Source organism: Drosophila busckii, unplaced genomic scaffold (assembly GCF_011750605.1).
Source record: "Drosophila busckii strain San Diego stock center, stock number 13000-0081.31 unplaced genomic scaffold, ASM1175060v1 hic_scaffold_30, whole genome shotgun sequence".
NCBI lineage: Eukaryota > Metazoa > Arthropoda > Insecta > Diptera > Drosophilidae > Drosophila > Drosophila busckii.
In genome coordinates this window covers 1-26,372 of record NW_022872740.1, presented here as the reverse complement: position 1 = coordinate 26,372, position 26,372 = coordinate 1, and the positions used below count along the sequence as shown (strand labels likewise).

The following is a 26,372-nucleotide window of genomic DNA, read 5'->3' as shown; positions in this document are numbered from 1 at the left end:
GCTTAGCGATGAGTTCTACAATGAACGCTCTGTGCTATATCGTCTGCTTTATGTTTGGCCCACATTCTTCATCTTTCGCGCTCGCATTTATACGGGATTAACGCTGAGTGAGTGCGTCTGCACCATGGCTGGCTTTGGTGCCTATCCGGAGCAGTCGGATCCCAACAATGGCGAGGGTCCGCGCAAGCGTTATCAGCATCTAAAACGTGATGCCGATAAGCATAGCTATAACTTTACCACAATTGTTAATACACGCGTATTGGAGGTGGAATTTTGTGGCACATTCCGCGAGGGCATGAAGCATTGGAATGTTTGTGTGCAATACTGGCTGGCAGTGAATGTCTACAAGCTTTTTCCTATAAAGAAATATAGGTAAGTGCTTGAAGCTGCAACAAACAAATTAATTAATTGACTTGATCGTTGCAGAACATTGGCCACGTTTCTCTGCTCCGCTTACTGGCATGGCTTTCGACCTGGTCATTATTTCTGCATTATGGGTGCACCTTTGTATGTGCCACTGGAGGATATGTGGCATAAGTTGGTGCGCAAGGATGCAACGGGCTTGCAGCGTAGCATTATCGATGTTATTTTTTGGATATGCAAGTGGTCTGCCTTCAGTTATCTGGGCACTGCCTTCTTACTGTCCAACTTCACTGACATTTGGCGCTTCTATGGCTCCGTCTACCATCTAGGCTATATAAGCTGGGCGGTTATGGTTGCTCTGGGCATGTTCCTGACCAAACAACGAAAGGCAGCTGAGCGCCGCAAGCAGCGCGCAGGCGACGCTGCTGCTGGCGTTGATCTTAAAGCCAAGACGCAGTAATCAATGGTCTAGCCAAAGTCGATTTTAAAACTCTTATTATATATATACTGATATTGATATTGTAGTGAACAAAAAGTTAATATACAGCTATTCCATTTACAATTTAGCTGCTAGTAAGCATTTATTGTTTTTTAGAAACTTAATTTTTAACAGTTTTGTAATTTGTGCAGCAAAAAATTCGAGAAAATTTGACAACTGTTTGTAAATTTGTAAAATATTTTTGTGATGCATAGCGGAAGCCAAAAGAGCGGATCTTCATAAGCTATAGGATTATGTATATATAGATAATTATATTCGATACCAGCTCGAATTTGTTCTAAATTCAATGCGTTTCGATTTCAGTTTTCAATTCAATGTGTTTGTCAATTCTTCAAAACTGGAGCATGGCAAGAGAATTCCTGTTGCAGTTTGCTGGCTGGCTTGAGGAGTAGGAATAAGTTCTGGGCTGGGTCTGAGGCATGAGAGAAAGCAAATATCAGGCCGTTGTGGGTTCATCGTTGACCAGCGATAGACGTCGCTTGATATCATGTGATGTGTTGTAGGCGCCGCAATGCACACACTTGAGTCCAATGAAATGGAATTTCGTTTTGGAAGTCTGCGAGCAATTGACAAATGAGAGTAAAAATGTATTGAATTCATTTGAATGTTAGTTACCTCATGACAATCGTTGCAAAAGATGTGCACACGATGATTCTCATACTTGAGCGGAATGGGTATGCGCATTGCCTGCTCATCCAGATACTCCCACAGTGCTGTCATGTCAATCATCGATGTCTGGCAGGTGGGACAGGTGTAGTGGCCCGAGGCGAGCAACTGGTCGAAGCACATCTTATGCAGCAAGTGACCACAGTCCGGTAATGTGGCATGGAATGCGCGATGTGTGTATATCCCCCAGACAAACTGGACAATGCGAGCGCGATATATTCTCCACACACTGCCAAACGTACAAAATACAAATTATATCATTAAACAAAAAGTACTAACTGTTATTCCCCTATATTATCTAAGTATTCAAATACAGCGCATTAATTAATTTTGCATCAACAAGTAGCTCAGTTTAATAAACTTGTTTGAGTTTAATGCAGCAAAGATTTTAATATTCAAGGCCATTAGCATTTAATTTGGTAATACTTAAGATCTTAAAAATATGTTTTAAGTTCAGCTCATGTTAAACGTTTGCAAATAAAATTCAATAATATTAATCTAAATGTTAAAAATTCTACGAACTGCGTATCGAGTTTTAAGCATTTCTAAAAGTCAAACATTTAGTTTAGTGACTTTAAAAACTGTTTTAAAAATTATTGATTGAATGCACTTTTGACTATGAATGTTTAAAAAATGTTTTTAAATATAACTATTTACTGCTTTAAATATTAAAATAAATTCTAAAAATACATATGTCCTTCCATAATGTTTATAATATAATAATAAATAAAGTTAACTTTACCTTGTGTCCATCGATCTTTAGCTGAATGGGCAGACACATGTTGCAGACCTCGCAGTGAAAGAAATTATGTGCACCCCCAATGCGGCAGATTCCACAGCCATGACAATGATATTGCTGCTTATCCGAATCATCAAATAGGTTGCATATGAGGCAAGTGTACTAAACGAATAAATTGCATTTAATGGCTTCGATAAAGTTATAAACTATTTAGCTTACTTTGCCAAAACGCACTCCACACTTTTCACACTGCTCCTGGACCTTTTGTCTGGTATTGCACTCGGAGCAGATGAGCTCTGTGAGAGTTTTACGATCGAAGTGATGCGTTTCGTTCTCATCATGGCAGAAGCGGCACTTGTAGAATTTATTACAGCAAGGCGTCTGGTACAAAAAAGATAAGAAAATAATTTAAAATTGTCTCTCAAGCCTCTCGCGTTCTCCATTTCTCTCTGTCCCTCAGTCACGTAGTCTGCGACCTCCTCTCTATAGACGTAACAAATTCATTTAGCATGAACTTAACATTACCATAAACATTGCAGACACAATACAAATAAATAAATCTTAATGAACAAACACCAGCTTCCAATTTTGCCCCAGAAACGCGTTTGAGTCGTAAAAATATTTTCAACGTCAGTTTGTTAGACATACGCTAATTGTTTAACTAAATAGATTGAAATTTGTTGAAGTTTTATTGAAATACAACAAAATTAACCCTAGGCAAACCCGGACTTTAACAAATATAAATTTATGTTATTTTAAACAAATTGTTTACTAAGTAATTTGTATTAAATAATTAAAATAAAAAAACAGGGAAATTTTCTGCATCTTAATAGAAACATATAAATGAGCTCAAGCCTATTATTTATAAGTGTGTTGGCATTAACATAATTTAAGTATTAGTTTTGTGGGATTCACCTATATAATTTATTTTGCATAATATATGATTTAATAGAATTTCTAATTCCGACTTTCGTAGATCCGGTTTCATTAAACTTTATAGATTCTTAAAAACATTGTTTGCGTTTTAGTTAATTATAATGCTGGTATGTAGTTAAAGTAAGCTTATATTTATGATCAATATTTAGCAACAAAAGTTGTCGTACATACTTTATTAACTAAATATTGCTACAGTTTGTGTTCTAAAAAAAAAACACGTTTTGCAATTGGCAGCAGCAGCTGATTAAATACCTAATAATAATAATAGTAACCTTAACAACAAAACTGCGTGACAATATGCTAAATTTTTTAAATAATGCTTATTTTAGCATTTGTTTAAATAGCATTCTTAACACATAATTGCATTATTAGTTAGACAATTTAAATATATGCGTTTTCATTTGAATGCCTGAAGTGTTAACCAGGCAAGATGCTTGCAATTTAGACGGAATCAATGGAGGTGTTAATTCAAAGTAAAAAACAATTTGAAATATGCAATACTCTTTAAAAAATAATAAATAGGCATATTCCTGAATGATGCTACACTAATAATAAGTTAGTGTATTCAAAGTACAATCAATGTTTATAATCTTTTGATACAATTCACACACTTATACTAATTCTACCAATTGAACTCAAATTATGCAGCGCATGGCCCATAAAAGAAATATAGCCGCCTTCTAGTCTATACACATATGTATATACTTTTGTTTATTTTGAAACGCATAAATAAGGTAAAAGTTCAAAACCAAAACAAAGACTTTGGCAAAAGCTGCAGAGCAATAAAAACCAGAAACAATTGCTACCTATGGGAAAAATTGGCAGACAGCCCTCTCTGATAATAAAAAAGACAATATATTTTCGCCGGTTGGAAATCAAAGCCGATAATTAAATAGCTGCCAAAAGCATTGAATCAATATTTACACATGCCATCAATTAAGATCAAACGAACTCGAAATCTTGTGTTTGCAATAAAAGAGACTTGTCAAATTTTGGCTGGGAAATTTATGGGATTTTTAGAGGCAATTTAGAGGGAATTAGATTTAAGAGATTTCAACTGATTTATTTTGAAGAAAGATACTTATTTATTAACTTACCACAAACATAGCACGTCGTTTATAGTGAGTGCAGCCAAAGCGCAAAGATTCCGGAGTTGTTGGTTGGGATGCATTGGCATTGCACTTTAAGGCCATTGCTAACTGTTTTAGATATAAACACAGCTTAATTATACATATTAACTTTAACTTTACAGCATATAATTAAAAGCCTATGGCTTTAACATAAAATGCCCGAAGAACACAAAAGTAATGTTTTCAATCGATTACAAATCAACTAAAGTTGCAGATGAATTTAAATTGAGTTGATTGAAGACGCCTTTGTATTGCTAAATGTTTATATGTATGTATACATTAGTACTGTTGTTGCAATTGTTGTCGTTGTCGCTGCCGTTGCCGCTGTCACTGTTAATTGCTACCATAGACGATGCCTTTTATCAATTGCCTCAATATTTAAATGATTTGCCGTTGTGACAGCCGCAGTTGCCGTTCATTGCTTATTGTGCCTATGTATGCGTGTGTGTGTGTCTGTATTTTATCTTTGCCTTTGCCTATTCATCAATAAGCTTAACTACTACAAGTCTTTGACTTAACTTCTTTGATTACAGCTTTCGTTTATCTCAACTTTGTAGTCGTGCCAGGCACAAACATATAAATATTTGCAAGCCCACAGTGGTCTAACACATGAATTACTAGACAATGATAAAAACATTTTTTTTATTTTAAAAATAGCAACAAATAAGCTTTGATTGTTTTCGATGCAAACTTGTTTTTTCATTCACAGTTTGTGAACACTTGTCACACTGTACAACTTGTCGTCGATCTGCAAGGTTTTTTTTTGTCGAGACTTTCGCTTGATACACAGTTACTTTGTTGTTGCTTTTTATTTTGACTGTTGAGCCACGACTAATTCGAAGCTGAGCTTTTGACTACACATAACATTAGACGCATACATACATAAATAAATATATATTTATATATACATATGTATATGCTATATAAGCTTGAACAGTTGAAACAACTTATACATAATCAATTTGGTAAAGTATACAAGCACATATCAATGTATATACCTATACATATATTGAATTTACATAAATTTATTTGTTTGTATGTTTTCACTATCTGGTCTTCGGTTAGAAAAACCCTGAGTCTTGTTTATTTAATATTTTATTTTTTCTCTGTGTTCAATTTATTTCTTCTTTATTTATAAGCACTGCAAGCCGACAGTAAATATTTAAACTGTGCACAGATAAAAAAAGAGAGTATGTAAATAATTACAACATAACTTTTTCGTTGATTAAATTTTTTCCAGCTTATTTACACACACACACACTCTCTTTCTCTTTGAGAGACGCACACACACGCACAATGTCAATGTAAGTAAATTGAACGCTTAATATTTCGCATAATCGGGGTTTAAATTTATTCTCATATTTTTCAATTCAATTTTTCAATTGGTCAGAAACGTGTTTTGTTAAATTTGTAAATATTAATTCACCCTTGTTATTGATATTTGGTACTCTTATCTTTTGTTTGTTTGATTTTTCAACAGAGTTTTTTGAGTTTTTTAATTATGATTCATTAACAATAAAAGTAAGACAAGCCCGCACATATGCATACAATACACATATATACAATAACAATAACCAGCACACACAACAGGCGTCAATTAAATTAAAAATTGAGTTTACCGTTTAAATCTTGCGCGCCCGCGTTGCGTACGTTCGGCGCTAGCTTCTGTTTTCAACTGACGAACACAATGCTCGGATACAGATACGTGATGAGAAAAAGATACATTTACTTGGCAAGAGTTGGAGGGCTTCAATTGTTATTGTTATTTAATTTATGGTCCTACTGGACTGCAATATGAAGATTATGAGACGAGCAACTTATCACAACCGAGCTAAATTTAGTTTTATTACACAAAGTAAAGTAGTAGTTTTACAAATCTGCGATTGAGACCGTTACTCTCAGCGTAGATCACTTTTTGCTTTGCGGCTATTGTTGTTATCTGTAACTTTTGTTTGTGCGAGAAAAATTAAGCTTTCGCGATTGAGCTTCTCAGAGTGTGTCTTGCGTACTGATGTAAAATATACATCGATACATCCATGATCAACGAATTTGATCGATATCTAATCGATGTGCATTTACTGAGGACGCGATTATTATACCTATTTGTGTATCGTTTTACAATTGTGGATGATACTTGTTAATTATATTTTCATACTAATCCTTACCGATAGTAGTATTATAAAAAAAACTATCGATATTATCTAAAGCGCTAGCGATTGATTGTCAGCTCTATTTAAAAATCTCATACTTGCTCTTGCTCTACGACAACCCTTATTAATTGTGTCAAAAAGTCAAAAAGTATAACACAAAAAATGCCTGAAGAAACAAAGAAAATAGATTTATCCGGCGATGGCGGTGTCCTGAAGGAGATCCTAAAGGAGGGCACTGGAGAGGAGACACCGAACAACGGTTGCAAGGTTTCTTTGCACTATACCGGCAGACTCGTCGATGGCACAGAATTCGATTCGAGCGTCGGCCGCAATGAACCCTTTGAATTTGAATTGGGCAAAGGTAAGACTGAAAAAAATATTTCTAGAACGTTCTAAAGGCAAAGTAATGATTTGAAATGTGCTTTTAAAGGACGCGTTATTAAGGCTTTTGATATGGGTGTCGCCACCATGAAGCTTGGTGAGCGTTGTTTCTTAACATGTGCTCCAAATTATGCTTACGGTGCTGCTGGCAGCCCGCCAAGTATACCCCCAGACTCGACACTAATTTTTGAGGTACGTTTTTCAAGACTGCGTTGCGCATAATTATATATAAATTGGTTTGTAGTTGGAAATGCTGGGCTGGAAAGGTGAGGATCTGAGCCCCAATCAAGATGGCTGCATTGAGCGCATTATACTGCAGCCAAGCGATAAAAAACGTACGCCAAGCGATGGTGCCTTTGTCAAAGGTATGTACTGAACATTCTTGTGGTTTTGTCTTTGGCTAAGCTTAAGCAAATTTACAGCACACATTTCCGGAACTTTCGATAGTAATGTGTTTGAGGAGCGCGATGTTGAATTTGATTATGGCGAGGGCAGCGCAGCCGGCATTGTTGAGGGCTTGGAATTGGCTATGGAAAAAATGAACATTGGAGAAACATCCAAGTATGTGTATGCAAAAACCTTCACTTTTTGCATATTTAATTTTTATTTATTCCAGAATAAAAATTCAATCAAAGTATGCATTTGGAGCCAAGGGTAACGAGGCTTTTAAGATACCACCAAACGCCAGTGTAGAGTACACGGTAAAGTTGATTGATTGCGGCAAGGGCTTGGAAGAATGGAAACTAAGTGATGACGAACGCGTCGCTGAGGCTAAAGTCTACAAGGAAAAGGGCACCAATTATTTTAAGAAAGAAAATTATTCGTTGGCCATAAAAATGTACAATAAATGCAAGGATCTATTGCCCAGCACTGCGGACAACGACAGTGATGAGATTAAGGCACTCAAGGTGGCCACACATAGCAACATCGCCTTATGCCATCAGAAGTCCAATGATCACTTTGAAGCCAAGCAAGAAGTGCGTTGTAAATTTTCAATACATTCACCATTTTTTATATTTATATTTTTTATACAAAACTTTAACTATTTAGTGCAATGCTGTACTTGAGCTGGATGCTAACAATGTTAAGGCACTGTATCGTCGTGGTCAATGCAATATGACCATTAATGAACTGGATGACGCCTTGGAAGATTTCCAAAAGGTAGGCTGACACTTGATTTGTGTTTGAATCGCTTTTACACTTTACTTTTGTGTGCAGGTCATTCAGCTGGAGCCTGGCAATAAGGCAGCTGCCAATCATGTTGTAATCTGCAAGCAAAAGATCAAGCAGAACAAGGATAAGGAGAAGAAGCTTTATGCGAATATGTTTACCAAATTGGCGGCGGGCAACAAAGATGTACAAGAATCCGTGTAACAAATCCCAAAAATATATATTAAAAATATCTCTTTAAACACTTAGACGGAGCCACCATGTGAAAATGACGTGCTGGAGCAGTGCGGTGAATGGTCAGAGGAAGATGCTAAACGCGAAGCAGATCTGACTTTGGAACGCGATAATATTATTATGATTTAAACTTAGCCATGCTGCATTTCTATTAGTAATACAAAGCCTTTACTTAAATAATTCCAAAATGCACCAATCCCAAACGCGGAGAATTATGAAATATATAAATGAAGATGCTCGCAGTTAAATTAATAACACAGTGTAATTTATTTATTTATCATTAACATTATCAGGTTGCGAAAATAGTTTTAAATGCGGCGTTGGCTCCTTGTCACGCAACCACAATGGGGAAGTGGGTATTTGACTCTTAATAAACTCGGATGCCTTAAAGCAATGGCCAGAGCAGAATTTTTTGCGCTCAGTTATATCATATACTTTGTTTTTAGCAGCGCAGATCTGATATTGTTTTGTAGGTACTCTGAAACCAAATATATTAGTTGGCTGAGTCTGAGTTCATGCTGTGAAACTTACTTGATTACGGTGGCAGAGCAAAGTGGATAGCCGCATAGCTTGTTTATATGTCTTTCATCTACAATATCATTATAGTTTTCAGGTCCTATTTCACAGAGCTAACAATGAAATGTTAATGTTTAATATAAATAGCGCTATATACATAATTTTGTTTACCATAGCCAAAAATGCCGACTCCTCTATGTGCGGCTCCATAAGTGTTACCACAATTTCCTGCGCACGGGCCAAAGCTTTGCGCTTTTTCAGCACCGCCGCTATTAACTGTTCACTGCAATAAAAGTATGCAAAAATTAATTTATTATTATTTATTTAAAGGAATAACTAACCGCAATTCTGCATTCTTTTCTGTTGTCATATTTTGCTTATATAGTGATGTTATTTATTCCTGACCCAAAACTTAATAGGAGTTCAACTTTTTATCGATAGCTGCTCAGAAACTATCGCGCCTGCTGCGGTCACTATCAAAACAAAGCAAAATAAACAAGGTAAATAGTGTAATTTTGTTATTAAAATTCTGCTGAAAATGGTTTGCGAGAAATGCGAATCCAAGTTGACTAAGGTGTCAGCGCCCAATCCATGGAAAACAAGCAATGCAACAGCAGGCGGCCGCAAGGTCAATGAGAACAAAGCATTGTCAAGCGCCAAAGAACGTTTTAACCCTATGGGAAGCGCCTTAAAGCCATGTCGGTAAGTACCAATATGCATATTTGGTATTGATATATATTAACTGTAATTGTTTTAGCATTTGCCGACAGAAGGTACATCAAATGGGAGCTTACTACTGTCAAGCATGCGCTTATAAGAAGGCCATTTGCTCCATGTGTGGCAAGAAAATATTAAACACCAAAAATTATAAACAGAGCTCTACGTAATATGCAATTTTAATATTTAGTAACAACGCATTGATCATAAGCCTAGTGTACAAACTTATAGTATATAATTAAATAGTTCTGACCTTAACTACTTTGGCACAGCTTTTTGTGAGCGTAGTCTATGCGCTGAGCTAGCATAGCTGAGCGCTTCCTTATCAAAGTCCAGTGGCATGATGCCCAAATCACCGCTATAACGATTTTTGGCTATTTGCAAATACTTTTTACCACGCACTGAGGTTAAGCGCTTGTCCTGTATAATGAGCACATTGTCCGCCTCCTGTGTAGCCTTAGCTGTGCCGAAAACTGAGCTGGTTGTAAGTTCATCCTCAATGCGTTCTTTGCGTGGATGCATAACCAAAGTCACATGCACATTGTGCTTTGTTGCAAAGTCACGAAATGCTGCTATAATGGAATCCTGCTCCCAAAACTTATCACCACGAAAGGACGAGACGCCCATCATAAACTGCAGATTATCAATAATCACATGGGAAATGTCGTGCACATATTGCGCATGTTGGATGGCCTCCAACACAGGCTTGAGCGGTTGCTGGCCATGAAAAGTCATAAAGTAAAGTGGCATGCGCTCAAACTCCTTGGCCCAGTGATCAAACTCATGCAGCTTGTCATCCAATGGATATCCAACAAACTGACGCAGCAGAGTGGCAGCCAATCGTGTGTTGCGTATTTCAAATGAACCCCAAAGCGTGCTTACGCCTTGCAGAGCCAAATCCAAGGAGTACTCACTGGCAAAGGTGGTCTTGCCACAGCCTGTGGGTCCCGTTAGTATGGTAAGCTCGCCTTTGCGATGACCTTTTAACAGCTTGTTAAGCACGGGAAAACGTTTCCACTTGACGCCATTTACTTTCTCAATATTCTGCAGCTCGCTGAGAATTTCATTACGCAGCGCATTGAAGGTGGTAATGGATTTATGACGCACTGGCGTCGCCTTAGCCAGTATATGCCGCAAATTTAGACGTTTGCGTAATGCTAAATGCGGTGCCGGCTCAGTTTCAGTGGGACGTATCAACAAGCAGCGTTTCTCGTCCATTTTCTGTGCTAACGAACGCGCTGCATCCCAGCTGCTGCTATCACAATGCAGCCAAAAGACTAGCTCCTTGAAACGCTCCAATGCTGGCAGGGATTCCTGCGGCAATAGCTGCAGCGCATAAGGCAAGCAAATAATACAATCTGTGTAGACAACAAGTGAGTCAAAACTATAAGTTTAACAAATGATAATAGCTTACGAGTTTCCAAAGGCTGTGTGGCCAGCACTATAAAGTCCTGCAAATTGCTCACGAGCACTGCCTTATTTTTGTTCTGCGCTCCATGTATGAGCAGGCCGGAGCTAATGCTGCCTTGATAAGTCTGTTCGCTACGATTATTTAGATTTAAAACCTTTTCACCCACCACTTTATTCGCAGCATTATGCAATGGAAATACGAGCAGCTGTTGCTCGGGCTCTAAATGCGCGCCAATTCCGTTCAGCTGGGATTCCTTCAGACCGCGCAGTCCTAGCACTTCACAGGCTTCCGGTGTGACGCTTATTAGATTTGGAAAGCGTGACGTGTACTGCTCTTTAGTAATTGCCAAATATTTCTGCGTCTCATATGCCGCCAAGGCCTGTGACAGCGACGCCTTCACATCGCAGCTGGGGCACAGAAATGCGCCTAAATCATAAACAAATTTAAAGTATATTTAATTTAATAATTTGTGCACATTACCCGTTCGTTTGTTAATATACGCTAATGGTCCATGTAACACACTGCGCAGTTGTATTGCGGCATTTGTTTTTGCCGGCTGCGTCTCACGTTTGTTTGTGTTTTTATTGTTGCATTCACATAGCCGGCATTCGAGCTGTAGGCACGTGTGGCCGTCTTTATTATAAATATTCTGCTGACGCAATTGTTTCTTGAAGTCTACATAGTCTTTGGTATCGAATGCAATTTCTTCAACTTCTGAGGCACTTGTTGCATAATTCTGAACAACATGCGTTCTACTTTTAATATTAACGCGCAACAGCGGTTTAACTAAACTAGCGAGTCTCATGGCACGGGGTGACTCGTGCACAATGAATTTGAACACAGGGTGTGCTGTATTTAAAACCGCTCAAAAGGGTCAATTCAAAATTTGACTATGCGTAGGGCTACTTGTAGTCATCTGAATGAAGCAAAATAAAGAAAACTGGCGTCTGGATGTTCGAAACCAAGCCACAAATGCATCGTTCATATAACCCACATGTTTAACCCAACGAAATTTTGCAAATCAGAGTACCCCAAGGCTCCCAACTCCCACAAACAAAATACATGTAATTTATTATTGGATATTATTTATTAAAATCGTTTCAATATGGTTTAGTTTATTAACAACCCATCCATTCTGTTCGTCTATCTGTAAATAAGGAAGTTAATGTTCTAATTAGTCATTGTTTACTACATTAAATAAATTGTATAAGTTATTTGATATCAGACACCTAAGGCCATCTTTAAGCATGAAGCTTTCTGGTGGAAACCGCAAAAGGAATTAAGATATTCATCATTTAGATACAATGTATTTTTATACAACACGTGTGGGTCTGACATTTACCTTTTGATAGTTTAACAACCAGCGAACACAACATAACCTCACTTATGTGGACGGTGTCTTGTCCATAGGAGCACCTCTTAAGGTCTTTGCGATTCACGGCATTTTGCCTGAAAATAAACGAATTTAGAATTGTAGATAAATAAATTCAAGTAAGCTACAGCAAGTCTTTTGCTATTTTTTATCAGTTTACATTTTTTCCGCATGAGTCTACTCAGTACAGGTCTGTGTAAAAGTTCATCACAATACTCACAATTTATAAAAATAATTTAAATTAAACTCACCGTTTCAATTTTTCAAATGTGCAGCCACATCAGCCAATTGTATTTTGTTCAACTCTGCAAAAGAATAAGCAGCATTTTAGTGCATGATGCGTATGTAACTTATAAATTAATTTAATTCTGAAAGCCATCAGATTGCCGGATCATCTTAAATGAACAAATATGATACGAAATTACATTGAAAGATACAATGAAAAAACGAGAAAATGTTCCTTCAGTCTCGTCATCAGTTTCCTCATTTTGTGGCATTTTAATAATTTAACTTGACTTAATAAATTAACAATTTTGCAATGAACTTACCATCTTGTACGAGATCTTCAATTAAAATGGCAGAGCAATGCACGTGGTGTACAAAGGAAATTTTTTGTGCCCCAGGGTTGAGTTTTTCCAGAGTTGCACCGATAGATACTTTGCGTATATCCGATAACAGACAGCAGAGCATAAGCAGCTGTTTTGAAAACAAATATTTAACACGTGCATTAAGATTTTAATGTTTACATACTATTAGTAAAGAAACTAATAATGGTAAATACATAGGCTTGAATTCAGTTTGTGTGTAATTATATCTAATTATATTTGATGACTTTTAGGGTAAGCAAAAGAAGACCAAGAAGATTCAAAAACAGCGTAATGCACAGCTGAAGCGTCTCCTTAAGCCAACCGATTCCCGCATCAAAGAAAAGGTTCGTCAGAAACGCAAGAAAGTTGCTGATCCTCATGAGATTAAGGTGCATGAAGCCACGCAGCAAAGCTCAGCACTCTTTTTCCAATACAACACGCAACTGGGTCCTCCATATCACATTGTGCTCGACACCAATTTCATCAACTTTAGCATTAAGAACAAGCTGGACATAGTGCAGGGCATGATGGACTGCCTGTACGCCAAGTGCATACCTTATATATCGGACTGTGTGCGTGCCGAGTTGGAGAAACTAGGTAACAAATACAAATTGGCCCTGCGTATCATATCCGATCCACGCTTCGAGCGATTGCCTTGCTTACACAAAGGAACCTATGCCGATGACTGCCTAGTAGAGCGAGTACGACAACACAAGTGCTATATTGTGGCCACCAATGACAAGGACCTAAAGAATCGCATACGTAAAATACCAGGTGTGCCCATCATGTATGTTGCAGCACATAAATACGCCATTGAGCGTATGCCAGAGGCTTACGGCGTTAAGGCGTAGGGTTAGCATTATTCTACTCTTCAATATATACCTGTCTGCTGTTTTTAAATATACTATCCTAAGTTAAAAAATGAAAAACAATTGTAAATTTATGGTATATTAGATCTTTTATTTATATAAAAAATCTGGTTCACGATGTTCTTAGGCATCGGCGTGCAGACGAGCCGTTGGCTTGGACAAGAAGTCAGAGTATGCCTGGTAGGGAGTGGATCCCAATGGCATCTCCTTCCACAAGTCTGGTGTCAGATAAGCGTAGGTCTTGGCAATGGCAGCATAGGTAGCCTTGGCGAAATTACCCAGAGTACCAGTGGAACCACGAGCAGACGTGTAGCAATCCTCAATACCAGCCATGGTCAACAGCTTCTTGGGAACTGGGGCAGACACGATGCCAGTACCACGGGGAGCTGGGATCAGACGCACAGAGACGGAGCCGCACTTGCCGGTAACCTTGCAGGGCACGGTATGGGGCTTGCCGATTTTGTTGCCCCAGTAGCCACGACGCACAGGCACAACAGACAGCTTGGCCAAGATGATGGCACCACGAATAGCGGTGGCAACTTCCTTGCTGCACTTAACGCCAAGACCAATGTGACCGTTGTTGTCACCAATGGCAACGAAGGCCTTGAAGCGGGTACGCTGACCGGCACGGGTCTGCTTCTGGACGGGCATGATCTTCAGCACCTCATCGCGCAGAGACGATCCCAAGAAGAAATCGATGATCTCGAACTCTTTAATGGGCAACGAGTACAGGTAGATCTCCTCCAAAGACTTGATCTTGCCCTCACGCACAAGGCGGCCCAATTTGGTGACTGGCACCCACTCCTTGGAGTCCTCCTTGCCGCCACGTCCACGACCACGAGCACCGCGTCCACGACCGCGACCACCACGACCACCGCGAGAGCCAAAACCACCTCGGAATCCACTACGGGCTGGAGCTGCGTCCGCCATTCTGCAATAGAAGCAAGCATAAGTTGTATTAATTTTGTGAGGTTATGTAAATTTGATATATTGATTTCTTAATATTTAATAGATCAGACACCTAAGTCCATCCTTAAGCCGAGGCTTTCTGGTGGAAACCGCAAAAGGGAGTTAAGTTAATCATCATTTAAGCACTTTTTCGCAACTTTTCACACGGCCATTTTGAAACACGTGTTGTGCGCACATTGCTGTTTTTAATATACATCAATAAAACGCCACATAATCGAGGCGACATATATATGCACATATGTAATCAAAGTTTATTTATCTTAAACAACTGAGCAAATGCTTAAAAGTGTATTATTTCTAAATAATTTAATAAAAATTTCAACGTACTTGTAGGTTTATTAACTGTATTGGGGTAAGACAAAAACCAAAATGGACGAGAAATACTTTTTTCGCTGCCATGGTAGCTAAATCGATAACAAAAATAGCTAGAAATAGGCAGAAAAAAGAAAAAATACTAACTAAATAGCTAGTTTCATTTAAGTACTTTTAATTCTAGAATATAATACATAAATGTAGAATATATATAAGAAAATAAACTACGTAGTTTTCCAGAACATTTCCATTACTACAACAGCAACTATTTTATGTCTGGCTGAACATAAATGCAATATAATAGCTGGACATCAAGCTAATAGCAATTCAGAATTGTTCTAGCTGTTGCAACTAAAAAATAGCTAAGTCTGGCGATAGCTACTGTTGCCAAAACGACCACAAAGCTATCGACATCGATACATATTTTAAAGACAAAACGAATGTTACAGTTATTTTTTTTTGACTAGCGTAGTTTTATTACATATAATAATAATATGGTTTCACATACAAATTGAGCCTTTTTAAAGCAGCATAATGAATTGTCTCATGTATGCACCTTGTCAGTTGATGCGGATAAGTGTTGAGCTTGTGTAAATACGTGTGTGTAATGTAAATTATTGCTTGGGTTAGTTCTCTAACTAGTAATTGAAAAATAAATATTGCTTAATAACTATGTACGAGAGATGTACGGTAAATAGTTGCGCTTTGCATGCGAACAGGCCTAAATGCAATTCGTCCACAATAATAATGTCTGCTTATTGCTATAAATTGCCAAAATGCCTGGGCGCTGCCATAAACCAATTCCAAGCTTAGTTGTTGGTATGCGTGTAGTAGAGCACTGAATTTCCCGGCAACTGCCAATGGGAGGCCTTCAACTCAATTAACTGCAGCAGAGTGCGACGTATAGCAGCCGCAGCATCGCCAGCATTGAGAAACGCATCGCGCACCAGAGACATAAGCAGCTCCAACTGCTGCGGCAGCTGCTGCTCCATATCTTGGCCAATGCAGGTAAGCACGTAGAAAAGGCACTCAATCTGCAAAAGACAATAAACTTGTAGAATTACAGATAGTTATACTTTATTTAAAGCTTTACCTCCGAAAGCGATCGCACTGGCGGACGCACACAATCCTCGCAGCACTTGGAGAGCAAACTGAGCAACACCAAAGGCGGTGGTGTGCCCTCGCTGTGGGTGCGCAGCTGTAGCTGGCGACGCTTTAGCTGGCAAAACATTTCTGTTAGAAATGCCATGAAAGCTGTAAAACGCACACGTGATGGCGACTTCATGCCTTGAATGGCAAACAGCAACTGTGAGTAGAAATAATATATGGTAAAGCAGTTAATAAACAATTTGTAACACTAACCTTTTCACGTTCCTGATACCATTGACGGCATGTGTTCAGCAGCGCTTCTAAGAATGTCTCCTTCTGTTCCTTGGCAATAATATTGAGACAGAGCCGTGAGATGGGCAAAGCAAAGCGTCGACTCTCCACAGCGCGTTTTATAAACTGCGATGTTAGTTCCATAAGGCAGCGCGAATTCAACGTATTTGGATTGTCCAAAGCTGTGTCTATCAACGCTTGTATCTCTGGCGTAAACTGTCCAATGTCGGCCACCTCATTGCCCAGGCCCAAGCCCAAGCCAGCCATGCCGCGTGTTAGAGCATCTGCAGACGATAGCGACTTGGAGCGCTGCAAGGCATTGCCATTGGCATACGGATCGCAGCCATTAAGCTGATATTGCGGCTGTACATTGCCAAACTGAGGCTGCTGACCAAACTGTGACTTCTGTGCGCGAGGATCAGGCGCAAACTTGACTCGATTGGTTGTCTGTGTAAAGTGAGTATTGCATAAAACAGTTTGCAGATTTTTTTTCTATTTAGTTTTAAGCATACATGTAGTATATTGCCGCTGGAGGGTGAATTCATTAGCGGCAGCTGACCGCCCATGGGGCTTATGGGATGCGTTACCAATATGGAACGATGATGTCCAGCCTTAAGATTGCCTAATGCAGGCATGTTGCCTAGGGAGAGACCTGCTTGGCGTCTGTTTAAAATTGCATTGGAGGCAGCCACATATTGTTGCTGCTGTTGTTGTTGCAACATGCCCGGAAATATAAGTGATGAACTGGAAGAATGTTGTAGATTGTGATTTAGATCTGCAAGAAGTTGGCAAAAACGAATAAAGTTTAATATTAAAAGCATTGCTGAGCTTTACCAATTGTTAAGTGACTCTGTCGGTGGCGTTGTCATTGTGAACTCCTGGGCATTAATGTTCAGTTTGTTCGTGACTCCAATAGCAGCACCACCAACTGCACCACCATCACCACCACCGCCAACGCTACCAGCACCATTGGTGGCAAATGTGTCACTGCCGCGCACATCTGACAATTGTTTTTATTTATTTTTTTAAACAGATAAAAACACAAATGAATTTTACATAAGTATGTGATGCATTTTGTTTAGTTTAAAATATTTTTATATATATTTTGGAAGGAAGTAGAATGATATATATGAAAAAAGAAGAAGAAAGAAAATAATTTATAAATAAATGTATTTTATAAATTGAATAATGCAGCGCACAATTAAAAGCAGCTGTTAAAAAACTTAAAAATCAAATTGTATATCATTTTGTTGTTAAAGTTAGACAGTTTATCAAACGAGAGCAAGCAGCTTAAAGTAAAGTAAGAGTAAGGCCCATTAACAACTTACTTGGCGGTCTATATATATCCATAGCAGGCTTGCCACGCATTTGTCCTTGTTGATTACCAGGCACATTGAACGCCAAGCTGCGTCTTTTATTCAAGTTCTATTAAATTAAATATAAATATTATAATATGTTTGTTAAATAATTGATTTCTTACCTGTTGATTTGAGGTGCGCACAAAGCTGCGCTCTCTGGATATAACGCCAGGCATAATGGGTTGAAAGTCGGGCGACTTGCGCACCTTTTGTTGATGATGATTGTTATTATTATTAAATGTGGCTGCTGAGATTTCCACTTTCTCTGCCATGTTTTAGCTGCTTGCACTATTCTTGCTTCTTCTTAAAACTTATATGTGTGAAAAACCTAATCTTTGGTTTTTGTTTTTCTTCTGTGCGTTCAATAAACGTTTATTACTCGTGTAGCGTCTGGGTATACTTGGAATAAACGTTTATATATGTTGCTTCAATATTTGAGTATAGTTGTACATATCACAATTTTTTGTTTTGTTTCTTTTCTTTCTTTGCTAATACGTTGCACTAAGTTTAGTACGCTGATTTATTTCGTAGTCTTCTATGCAAGACAAATGTAATATCAACTCTTTTTGATAAGAGTTTGCTATATATAGGTATTTAGCGTGGTCTGCAAAAAACAAAAAAAAAAACAATTTAGCATATAAATATGTTATATTTGAATATTAAAGTGTAGCTTATGACAAGTTTCCCAACACCTTGGGTAACTAAAAATAGCAAAAGAGCATAAACTATTTGCTGTGCCATCGATCAGATAAACGCAAACTTGTTAACCGGCTTTGCTATAGCGCGTAGGAGTGCATCTGGTTTCAAGATCTGCGCTGGGAGAGCGCACTTCAGCTCAAATGACATCAGCTTTAAGCAATTTTTTTTGTTGTTGTCTAATTTTTCAGCGCTTTAAGTACATAAATATAAGTTTGTGCATATGTGTGCGTGGTGCTACAACTTGAATGGAAATAAAGTCGGTACTTAAATACTCTTATGCAAATCCAATTTGATTAAGCATTGCATATGAATATTAATCATACGCACTGTGTTTCGAATGAGTATAAAATATTTAGGCGCAACCGCTGCTGAGTAATCATTGCTAATTATTTCTATGACGTACTATTTATATAGTTTATTGCACGTTTGTCTACTCACCTTTTTGTTGCAAATAAAATGTTGATTAATTAATGAATTGTAACTTATAAAATTCATCCAATAAGTTGTAGATTTCGTTGCTTTATATATATTTTTTATTATTTGCAGTTCTTTATATGAAAAACTTATCGTTTATTAGATTTTCGCGTCGTCGTTTTATGTCTTCGTTGTTGTTGTTTTTATGTTGTAGTTCGTATAAGATATACTATATAGTATATAGATTCATTTACTTTATAGATACGCTCTTCGTGTCTCGTTTAATAATGCGTGGCACATACGCTATCCATAAAGAGATACAAAAGAATTTTTTAATTATTTATTGCAATACCTTATAAAATTTATAAGCACAATTACTATGTGTGAGTAAGTGAGCCCACACACATGCATAAATACAAACGCACACACACACGCACACTATTGTATTGGATCAGATAAAGCGGCGTTGAAAACAATTGATGATTGTCTTGTTATGCTTTGCTCTCGTTGTTGTTATAAATAGAGAGCAGCGAGCAGCTGTTCTGCTGAGTTGAGTGAGAGCTTTTGTGATGAGTCAAAGAGTGCGGGTGGGTGGTGGCTCCCGGCTGCTGTATGAACTATGTATGAAGCATACGCGGCGTTTACTATCTGCTATCTCTTCTATTTTTGGTTTGTTGCTTTGCCAAGCTATTTACACTACAATTGTTATTGTTGTTGAATGCGTAATTTGCGTATAAAAGATCGCGCGCTGGCTTTTGCTCTCTTAATTATGACACACACACACATAGAAGAGAGAGGAGCTACTTTAATCATTTATTTTTATGTTTGGTTTCTTGCACGCGCGTTTTGTTTTTCTATTCTTCGTTGTAGTCATGTATACATATTATTTATTTATAATTATTTGCGAATTCTTCACATGTGCCAAATGTGTGTATAAAGCTCAGATGTGCATGCTATAATACGCTTTAAAGATATAGTACTATATGTATATACTGTGTATGCAATTTGCGTAGGTATATGACTAGATTCTTCCGTTTCCGCTGGCCAGATCAGTCAGTCATATGCATATGGCGTCGTTTTTGTTTTGTATATATTTCTTGTTTGGCCAACAAATTATATTTCTTTTGAGCGACGACTATTTGTCTTCCGTTTTAGTGAGCGCTCTGCTATTTATAAATATAATTCGGCTTGCCTCAACCGCCCAAAAACTAAATGTATCTATATACATATGTACGTATGTTTGTATGTACTCAATATGAATCACATAATAGCAAACCGAGTCGCTAGAACTAAATAGAAATTACCAACTGTGCTGCACATACAATTTAAGTATTTAAATATTTCTTGTTGACACATCTAGATTTCCTCTTCATCAGATTTAACTTTCGTTTTTAATTGCATTTACTTTCTCGTTGCGTTCTCTATTTAATTCGTTATTTTTTTTTAATGAGCAATTAATAATGTTCTAAGCTATTTTTCTTTTTTATTTATGTATCCAGCTTTAGTTTTCGCACATCTGTATGAACATACATTCATAGTTTTATATATATGTATGCTTGGTAGGTAATGTGAGTATCGTTTTGCTACACTTGGCGCAGGTTTTGTTCAACGTTTCAAACTTAAAAATTAAATCATCGGCACGGTCGAGCGATCAGTTAAAGACTAAAACTTGATGAATCGATCGACAGTACAATGCGAAATTGGCTACTTTTTCATTTGATATTGAAACCACTGTAAACATAGAAAAGCTCTCCCTCTTTCAGAGGAGAGCAAGACAGCTGGCAGGGTTGTCACGCTGCGTGAAATTAAACACTAGAAATAGTATGTCTGTAAAGTATGCTGTTTGTGAATTTAATTAAACTTTAGTATAATTTAATACAATAATTACTCTTACAACTAAACGTAAATGATATGAACAAAAACGTTCCAATAAGCTTAATAAAAAAATGTATACGATACAAATAAACAAATTTTCTGGTTTTTAAGAATGGAAAAGTGTGGAAGCTTGTCCGGTGACGCCTTGCTTAAATTGAGTTTTTAGATGGTGTACCTATGGAGTTATTCAATGAATTGTTTAATCGCTCTTCCTCCTCTTTGTCCAATCCCAGAGCCATGGTTAATAGCTTTACGACACAGCGTTGCTCTTGCACCTCACCATTCTCGCTCGACGTAATATCCTTTTCTAGTTTTAGCTTCTCTTCGGCAGCCATCAAAATGCCCTCCTCAATGCTACTCTCTGATATCAAACGATATATGCTAACTGGACGACTTTGACCCATACGATGGCAGCGATCCTCGGCCTGCTTGTCATTGTAGGGATTAAAATCAATATCGTGTATAATGCATGTATCTGCTGCAGTTAAATTGATGCCCACTCCGCCAGCCTTAGTGGACAACAGGAATACAAATATGTTGTCATCAACATTAAAGTCTGTAATCAGATCCTGTCGCTCCTTGACAGCCGTTGCGCCATCCAAGCGACAATAGCCATGCTTGCGTATTTTCAAATACACCTCCACAACATCCAGCATCATGGTAAATTGACTAAAGATCAGCACACGATGACCCTCCGATTTCAGTTTAGGCAGCAGCCCATCCAAATATAAAAATTTACCCGAATCGCATATTAAATGATCCGGAATCTTGACATCGTACATTTCCTAAATCAGCAGACAATCAATCAACATTGACAGTTTAGTGTATAGTAAAAAAATAGAAAACTTACGTATTTGTTGCATAGCTGATAGATCTGGAAGTCGGACATGGGCGCTAAGTCTTCAAATATATATTGTTCGTTGGTTTTCTTGTAGGAACTGGAGCTGGCCAATCGCTTGGCAAAGCCTCGCAGCTGCTGATCATCGAAATAGTGACGCATCAACAATGGATGATTAGCTATGCGACGCATTTCCATCATAATAGTAATGCCAGCACGCTCATTGCTGCCGCAGATTTCACCTTTGTTGTTGGAATAGTAGTCAACCAGCTCCTTGTAGTATTGTTTCTGTGCAGTGCTCATGGGGACTTTTTCCTAAAGATAATTTCACATTTAAGCGAATTTAAATAGGTTAGGTAACATTTTGGTTTTCGTACCACATAACTGTGTTTGGCGGGCAGATTGTTAAGCACATCCTTTTTGAGTCGCCTTAAGACAAAAGGCTTCATAATGCGTTTGGCTCTTGTGATTTGCGTTTCTTGAAATTGTGACACCTCCGCTGTATCGCCATCTCCCTTGCTTTTCTGCAAAACGATAAGAAAATCTTTTGAGCACCAATTACATACACAACAGTTTCGAAATTACCTTGACAAACAAACTCTTGATATCCTCCACGCTTTTGGCAAAGAATTTAGGCATGACGAAGCACAGCAAGGATATCAATTCAAGCAAATTGTTCTGCAGCGGCGTGCCTGTGAGCAATATCCGCATGCCCGCATTAATGGTAATTAGATTAACATAGCGTTGCGTTGTCATATTTTTAAGCATGTGCGCCTCATCGAATATCACATAGTGCAGACGGCAGACGCGAAACATCTTGCGTTCCTCGGGCGTGGATCCAACTATATGGTAGCTGAGCATGAGCAGACATGAAGCACACAATGACATAGACAATTTCTATCAAATAAGACTTACGTAGTGAGCAGCACATCGAAACCGGTAAAACCATCCTTGGCAAAGCGTACACGCATTCTTCGACGCTCATCCTGCGAGCCATGATACTTTTCCACCACCAGGCTTGGACACCATTTGGCAATTTCGGCCTCCCAATTGTCCAGCGTAGACGACGGTACCACAATCAGATGAGCTGCCTTGCTTAGGCCATTCTCTTTTAAGTAGGCTAGAAATGCAATCACCTGTATTGTCTTGCCCAGACCCATTTCATCGGCTAAAATGCCATTCATTTCCTGCTTGTGCATGACTGTCAACCAGTTCAAGCCAATTAACTGATAGTCCGCCAAATGCATGCTACAAGTAAAGCACATATACAATTTTTACATTTTTCCCCAAGACCAAATACTTACCTGTTGTTAAGAATACGCGGTTGCTCCACTATGCCAGCCCCATTAGATATTGCTGTCTCCAAGCGAGCCACCATGCTGTTACATTTCGTTAATATGTTGGCAACAGTATTTTGTTTATTAATCAAATCTTGTGCATTATTTAGTAAATCTGCCGACAGTCTGTTTGACTCCAGTTTCTGTCGCAAATCTGCCCAATCATCAAACGGCCTGATCTCCACTATTATAGTTGCTTTCTTCTCAGAGAGCGTTTTTACCGATTGCAGCTCAATGATAGAAGCATTATTCATAAACTCAAAGACCTTCTTGCGTTGCCCGGTCATTTTTGTGGACATTTCAGTATCGCTATCATCGCTGTCGTATACCTGATCCTTTGACTGCTTGACATCATCATCTTCAGAGTTGTCATAATCCGAATAATTGCCACTCGTCTTGGCATGCGTTTTGCAATTCGAGATGTGCTTTTGTGATTTGGGTTTGCAGTTTTCCCTTACAAACTTAATAGCAGCTGCCACATCCCAATTGTGTCGTGACAACGAGTCTTGGATAACCTGAAATTTAATACAAAATTTTAACCATTTCTATCTGAGCGATCGTGCACTGTGCGTTAACTTTCAATAGTCCTGACCTACGCATACCCACAATTTGCGAAGCCATCCTATTGCTTGGGACGCGACTGTAGAGAACAGCTGTTCACAATGCCGGGCCGAATCGCCATATTCCGAACACATGGAAGCGTCGCGCGCGTTCCCCCACCCCATACGCACTACTACAATAGCAAAAAGGAAAAAAAATACACCAACACACACAGACATACCATTGTATCGTATTGGGGCATTATTTTTGCGGCTGCCATGTAACGTTCCTCTTTCTCCTTTACAGATAGCACTAATTTGGCCTTTTTGGGCGTCTTAGAATCAGCGCCATCACTGTCGCTATCCGCCATCACTAAAATACGTTTTTTTCCAGGCACACGCTCTGTAAATCCACAAATATTAGTTTTCTCCATCGAAGCCACACGCAAAATTCACAATGGCACCTACCGATAGAAGATGCATTTTTATTTATGCGAAATTGACGCAAATCATCCAGACTTGATTTTGATACGGAGGGCATTTGGCTTTCCGACATAACTAGGCGTACCGTTGTTAATTATTTATTAATATATTTAAAGATAGCTTTTCGCAATTACAATTAACACTTAAAACATTCACTCTCTACAACTTAAGCATTCACACAGTTGCAAGCTCAAGCTATCGATAACGTGGTCGATATAATACCAGCCCTGGTTACCGAGTTTTCGCGACGCTTACTCCAGCCCTCGCCACTCTTGAGGTTAATTAAATATTTTTCTGCAAATTCGAGAATATAAACGTTTGCGTTAGTGTTTAACAAATAAAAAACGACAAACATGGCTGGCGGCAATACACCGCGTGTTATACAGGTGACCAACATAGCGCCGCAGGCCACCAAGGATCAAATGCAAACGCTTTTCGGCAATATTGGAAAAGTCGAAGAAATACGACTGTACCCGACCATCAGAGATGTCTCCTGCCCTGTGCAGTCTCGCATCTGCTATGTTAAGTACATGGAGGCAACCAGTGTTCCCGTAGCGCAACATTTGACAAATACCGTATTTATTGATCGGGCGCTGATAGTTATACCCGTGCTAGCCATACCCGAGGAGTATCGGGCCTTGGAGATGCTGAAGAACGGGACCATTGTGCCGGGTTTGCAGAAACCAGACTCTAAATTGCCGCCGGAGGTTATTAATCGCATTGAGGGCCAGCTGCCGCAGCAGGTGATTAAAACATACGACCCCAAGCTGATAGAATTCAATCTGCCGGAATATCCAGCACTACCTTCCTTCTATGATGCGAGAAAAATAGAAGAAATCCGTCGCACCATCATTGTGTGCGATGTGCGCAACGAGTGGCGACTGGATGACCTGATGGACTGCTTCCAACGTGCCGGCGAGGTGAAATACGCACGCTGGGCTGAGAAGGACGGCAAGACCTACTGTATGATTGAATTCTGCGAACAAACAAGTGTTATACACGCGCTGCGCATGCAGGGGCAGGAATTCAAGGGTGGCCACCTTAGTGTCTATCATTCAACCTATTCAATTACTAAGCCGGAGGCTAAGTCCAATGAGGCCGCTCAGGCGGAGATTGAAGAAGCCATGACAATTGTAAAAGAAGCACAGAGCATGATTTCAGCTGCCATTGATCCTGTCATCGGCATGCTGGCTAAGGATAAGCGACGACATTCGCGTTCCCGTTCGCGTTCTCGTGAACGTCGAACCAGCAGTCGCTCACGCTCGCATCGCTCCAGCTCCAGGCGGCATCGGCGCGATGGCTCACGCGAAAGACGCAGTGTTTCCCGCTCACGCAATCGCTCGCGCTCGCGTGGCAAACACTCTTCACGCCATGGACGCAGCAGCTCTCGCCATCGCTCTAGCTCTAGACGTCGTCGTCGCAGCAGCTCACGTCATCGACGCAGCAGCTCACGCTCACGCGGCAAGCACTCGTCGCGCCACGGACGCAGCTCGTCACGTTCTCGCCGCTCTAGATCCCGTGAGCGCAGCAAAAAATCGCATCGTACACGTTCTCCACACTCACGCAGCAAACGAAGCTCTCCTTCGCCGCCAGTTGTAACCAGCAAGTCACGATCCAGTCGCACCAAGGATGTTAGCTCAAGCAAATCCTCATCATCCTCTCGAAGACGCTCACGCAGCTCAGATGTACGCAAACTTAAATCAATCTCAGAGGATGCAGAAACGAAAAGTGCACGCAAATCGGTCAGCTTAGAGAAGTCGGACAATATGGATATATCTAATTCTCCTTAAAATGGATATTACCTTTTTCTACTTTTAATCAAGTCAGTTTTTTAATGAAAAAAAAAACAGTCCCATAATATTCGTATTTCCCTTTAATTTTCTAATTTTCACAAGTATAAAGCCCAAAAACTAACAAAAAACACATGTTTATGTTTATTTAAGTAAAAATATGGAACTATACACACTTTAGCTAAAGTTTTTGTAATTTGGTATGCTTGGGATTTTTTCTAGTGAGACATTTACTTTGGACTTTTATACCGCACTTTCTCCAATATGGTCGCCCTGGACTTACGCTGCTATCTCTTATCCAAATGATAACAAAATTGTCTGTCAGTAGTGTAATGATGTGCAATTTTTAATCATTATAAAATAATAAAGGTTCTAGCTATACGCGCATAGTATATAAAGAGCTAAAGAGATTTTTTGTTGGGAGAGCAAGAGATTGGGAGAGCGCGAGAGAGCAATGTGTGGGCGAGCGGCGTATGTAAAATGTCTGCCGGTTTTTCTTAGTTGTGTTTTGAGTGTCGTTGGTGAAGGTTGCATTTCGGTTGCGCGCATAACTGTTTGTTAAATATACATTTTAATTTTATATTTTGCATTGTTTAATATACTTTTCGTTTAGCAAAATGTCTGGTGTAACAAAAGGT

The 26,372-nt window shown here is 39.0% G+C and overlaps 11 protein-coding genes, 1 long non-coding RNA gene and 1 other non-coding gene across 18 annotated transcripts; 5 read left to right on the top strand and 8 right to left on the bottom strand.

Annotated features, from left to right (window-relative positions):
• Positions 1–4: 4 nt before the first annotated feature.
• LOC108594349 (lysophospholipid acyltransferase 7) lies at positions 5–923 on the top strand (the record flags this gene model as incomplete). The annotated part of the gene is made up of 2 exons (XM_033294796.1): positions 5–372; positions 427–923. Coding segments are annotated over 2 exons (765 nt in total), but the record flags the coding sequence as incomplete, so codon positions are not given.
• Positions 924–981: 58 nt separating this feature from the next.
• LOC108594351 (RING finger and CHY zinc finger domain-containing protein 1) lies at positions 982–4,880 on the bottom strand. Its single transcript, XM_017979504.2, is given in 7 exon segments — positions 982–1,418; positions 1,478–1,678; positions 1,680–1,757; positions 2,271–2,429; positions 2,487–2,648; positions 4,301–4,402; positions 4,612–4,880. Coding segments are annotated over 7 exon segments (891 nt in total). The 5' UTR covers positions 4,681–4,880; the 3' UTR covers positions 982–1,298.
• A 1,704-nt stretch (positions 4,881–6,584) lies between these two features.
• LOC108597511 (FK506-binding protein 59) lies at positions 6,585–8,511 on the top strand. The gene is made up of 8 exons (XM_017984104.2): positions 6,585–6,844; positions 6,914–7,056; positions 7,109–7,229; positions 7,287–7,425; positions 7,481–7,841; positions 7,915–8,025; positions 8,083–8,220; positions 8,284–8,511. The coding sequence occupies exons 1-8, from the start codon at positions 6,646–6,648 to the stop codon at positions 8,395–8,397; spliced, it is 1,326 nt and encodes a 441-aa protein (XP_017839593.1). The 5' UTR covers positions 6,585–6,645; the 3' UTR covers positions 8,398–8,511.
• Positions 8,510–9,189, bottom strand: LOC108597519 (putative RNA polymerase II subunit B1 CTD phosphatase RPAP2 homolog). Its single transcript, XM_017984116.2, has 4 exons — positions 9,126–9,189; positions 8,956–9,067; positions 8,800–8,897; positions 8,510–8,746 (listed from the first exon to the last, which is right to left on the bottom strand). Exons 1-4 carry the CDS (start codon positions 9,152–9,154, stop codon positions 8,539–8,541), a joined length of 447 nt encoding a protein of 148 aa, XP_017839605.2. The 5' UTR covers positions 9,155–9,189; the 3' UTR covers positions 8,510–8,538.
• A 76-nt stretch (positions 9,190–9,265) lies between these two features.
• On the top strand, positions 9,266–9,768 carry LOC108598753 (cysteine-rich PDZ-binding protein). The gene is made up of 2 exons (XM_017985492.2): positions 9,266–9,486; positions 9,542–9,768. The coding sequence occupies exons 1-2, from the start codon at positions 9,323–9,325 to the stop codon at positions 9,669–9,671; spliced, it is 294 nt and encodes a 97-aa protein (XP_017840981.1). The 5' UTR covers positions 9,266–9,322; the 3' UTR covers positions 9,672–9,768.
• LOC108598742 (twinkle protein, mitochondrial) lies at positions 9,663–11,717 on the bottom strand. The gene is made up of 3 exons (XM_017985481.2): positions 11,393–11,717; positions 10,916–11,338; positions 9,663–10,859 (listed from the first exon to the last, which is right to left on the bottom strand). Exons 1-3 carry the CDS (start codon positions 11,715–11,717, stop codon positions 9,760–9,762), a joined length of 1,848 nt encoding a protein of 615 aa, XP_017840970.2. The 3' UTR covers positions 9,663–9,759.
• A 268-nt stretch (positions 11,718–11,985) lies between these two features.
• On the bottom strand, positions 11,986–12,872 carry LOC108605802. The gene is made up of 4 exons (XR_001915395.2): positions 12,833–12,872; positions 12,536–12,589; positions 12,255–12,361; positions 11,986–12,059 (listed from the first exon to the last, which is right to left on the bottom strand). It is a non-coding gene; the product is annotated as an uncharacterized LOC108605802 (long non-coding RNA).
• On the bottom strand, positions 12,661–12,777 carry LOC117135011. The gene has a single exon (XR_004458951.1). It is a non-coding gene; the product is annotated as a small nucleolar RNA Z5 (small nucleolar RNA).
• Positions 12,873–12,973: 101 nt separating the features above from the next.
• LOC108604122 (rRNA-processing protein FCF1 homolog) lies at positions 12,974–13,775 on the top strand. The gene is made up of 2 exons (XM_017993414.1): positions 12,974–13,057; positions 13,123–13,775. The coding sequence occupies exons 1-2, from the start codon at positions 13,055–13,057 to the stop codon at positions 13,720–13,722; spliced, it is 603 nt and encodes a 200-aa protein (XP_017848903.1). The 5' UTR covers positions 12,974–13,054; the 3' UTR covers positions 13,723–13,775.
• A 35-nt stretch (positions 13,776–13,810) lies between these two features.
• Positions 13,811–15,101, bottom strand: LOC108599423 (40S ribosomal protein S2). The gene is made up of 2 exons (XM_017986238.1): positions 15,037–15,101; positions 13,811–14,671 (listed from the first exon to the last, which is right to left on the bottom strand). The coding sequence occupies exon 2, from the start codon at positions 14,668–14,670 to the stop codon at positions 13,864–13,866; it is 807 nt and encodes a 268-aa protein (XP_017841727.1). The 5' UTR covers position 14,671; positions 15,037–15,101; the 3' UTR covers positions 13,811–13,863.
• A 383-nt stretch (positions 15,102–15,484) lies between these two features.
• LOC108608479 (MIF4G domain-containing protein) lies at positions 15,485–20,538 on the bottom strand. 5 transcript variants are annotated; one of them, XM_017999871.2, is made up of 9 exons: positions 20,177–20,537; positions 18,897–19,175; positions 17,882–18,363; positions 17,730–17,826; positions 17,236–17,401; positions 16,914–17,145; positions 16,384–16,848; positions 16,115–16,327; positions 15,485–16,055 (listed from the first exon to the last, which is right to left on the bottom strand). In XM_017999871.2, exons 3-9 carry the CDS (start codon positions 18,029–18,031, stop codon positions 15,831–15,833), a joined length of 1,548 nt encoding a protein of 515 aa, XP_017855360.1. In that variant the 5' UTR covers positions 18,032–18,363; positions 18,897–19,175; positions 20,177–20,537; the 3' UTR covers positions 15,485–15,830. The 5 variants fall into 5 exon arrangements, with proteins under 5 accessions (XP_017855360.1, XP_017855364.1, XP_017855361.1 ...); XM_017999872.2 differs by having other exon boundaries at positions 15,831–16,055; positions 20,195–20,538; XM_017999873.2 differs by having other exon boundaries at positions 15,831–16,055; positions 20,403–20,538.
• A 233-nt stretch (positions 20,539–20,771) lies between these two features.
• On the bottom strand, positions 20,772–24,100 carry LOC108596546 (SWI/SNF-related matrix-associated actin-dependent regulator of chromatin subfamily A containing DEAD/H box 1 homolog). Of its 2 annotated transcripts, XM_017982443.2 has the most exons (8): positions 23,930–24,100; positions 23,704–23,864; positions 22,890–23,437; positions 22,501–22,833; positions 22,171–22,438; positions 21,963–22,109; positions 21,598–21,900; positions 20,772–21,532 (listed from the first exon to the last, which is right to left on the bottom strand). In XM_017982443.2, exons 1-8 carry the CDS (start codon positions 24,015–24,017, stop codon positions 20,897–20,899), a joined length of 2,484 nt encoding a protein of 827 aa, XP_017837932.2. In that variant the 5' UTR covers positions 24,018–24,100; the 3' UTR covers positions 20,772–20,896. The 2 variants fall into 2 exon arrangements, with proteins under 2 accessions (XP_017837932.2, XP_033150685.1); XM_033294794.1 differs by lacking the exons at positions 23,704–23,864; positions 23,930–24,100 and adding an exon at positions 23,529–23,637 and having other exon boundaries at positions 20,773–21,532.
• Positions 24,101–24,191: 91 nt separating this feature from the next.
• Positions 24,192–25,938, top strand: LOC108608056 (probable splicing factor, arginine/serine-rich 7). Its single transcript, XM_017999237.2, has one exon. The coding sequence runs from the start codon at positions 24,298–24,300 to the stop codon at positions 25,732–25,734; it is 1,437 nt and encodes a 478-aa protein (XP_017854726.2). The 5' UTR covers positions 24,192–24,297; the 3' UTR covers positions 25,735–25,938.
• The last annotated feature ends 434 nt before the right edge of the window (positions 25,939–26,372 follow it).

Bases quoted from the DNA above. Each gene is read 5' to 3' on its own strand.
- LOC108598742 (XM_017985481.2), bottom strand. From the start codon at position 11,717: ATGAGACTCGCTAGTTTAGTTAAACCGCTGTTGCGCGTTAATATTAAA. The intron at 11,339-11,392 runs GTAATGTGCACA...TTTATGATTTAG, and splicing joins GTATATTAACAAACGAACGG to GCGCATTTCTGTGCCCCAGC. The intron at 10,860-10,915 runs GTAAGCTATTAT...TTGTCTACACAG, and splicing joins CACACAGCCTTTGGAAACTC to ATTGTATTATTTGCTTGCCT.
- LOC108597519 (XM_017984116.2), bottom strand. From the start codon at position 9,154: ATGACAACAGAAAAGAATGCAGAATTGCG. The intron at 9,068-9,125 runs GTTAGTTATTCC...CTTTTATTGCAG, and splicing joins GAAAAGAATGCAGAATTGCG to TGAACAGTTAATAGCGGCGG. The intron at 8,747-8,799 runs GTAAGTTTCACA...ATTTGGTTTCAG, and splicing joins TGCTCTGCCACCGTAATCAA to AGTACCTACAAAACAATATC.
- LOC108598753 (XM_017985492.2), top strand. From the start codon at position 9,323: ATGGTTTGCGAGAAATGCGAATCCAAGTTGACTAAGGTGTCAGCGCCC. The intron at 9,487-9,541 runs GTAAGTACCAAT...TAATTGTTTTAG, and splicing joins AGCGCCTTAAAGCCATGTCG to CATTTGCCGACAGAAGGTAC.
- LOC108599423 (XM_017986238.1), bottom strand. From the start codon at position 14,670: ATGGCGGACGCAGCTCCAGCCCGTAGTGGATTCCGAGGTGGTTTTGGC.
- LOC108597511 (XM_017984104.2), top strand. From the start codon at position 6,646: ATGCCTGAAGAAACAAAGAAAATAGATTTATCCGGCGATGGCGGTGTC. The intron at 6,845-6,913 runs GTAAGACTGAAA...GTGCTTTTAAAG, and splicing joins TGAATTTGAATTGGGCAAAG to GACGCGTTATTAAGGCTTTT. The intron at 8,026-8,082 runs GTAGGCTGACAC...TTTTGTGTGCAG, and splicing joins CCTTGGAAGATTTCCAAAAG to GTCATTCAGCTGGAGCCTGG.
- LOC108608479 (XM_017999872.2), bottom strand. From the start codon at position 18,031: ATGGCAGAGAAAGTGGAAATCTCAGCAGCCACATTTAATAATAATAAC. The intron at 17,827-17,881 runs GTAAGAAATCAA...TTAATTTAATAG, and splicing joins TGCGCACCTCAAATCAACAG to AACTTGAATAAAAGACGCAG. The intron at 16,849-16,913 runs GTATGCTTAAAA...CACTTTACACAG, and splicing joins CCAGCGGCAATATACTACAT to ACAACCAATCGAGTCAAGTT.
- LOC108596546 (XM_017982443.2), bottom strand. From the start codon at position 24,017: ATGTCGGAAAGCCAAATGCCCTCCGTATCAAAATCAAGTCTGGATGAT. The intron at 22,110-22,170 runs GTAATTTCGAAA...ATCGTTTTGCAG, and splicing joins TCAAGAGTTTGTTTGTCAAG to AAAAGCAAGGGAGATGGCGA. The intron at 21,533-21,597 runs GTAAGTTTTCTA...CTGCTGATTTAG, and splicing joins ATCAGCTATGCAACAAATAC to GAAATGTACGATGTCAAGAT.
- LOC108608056 (XM_017999237.2), top strand. From the start codon at position 24,298: ATGGCTGGCGGCAATACACCGCGTGTTATACAGGTGACCAACATAGCG.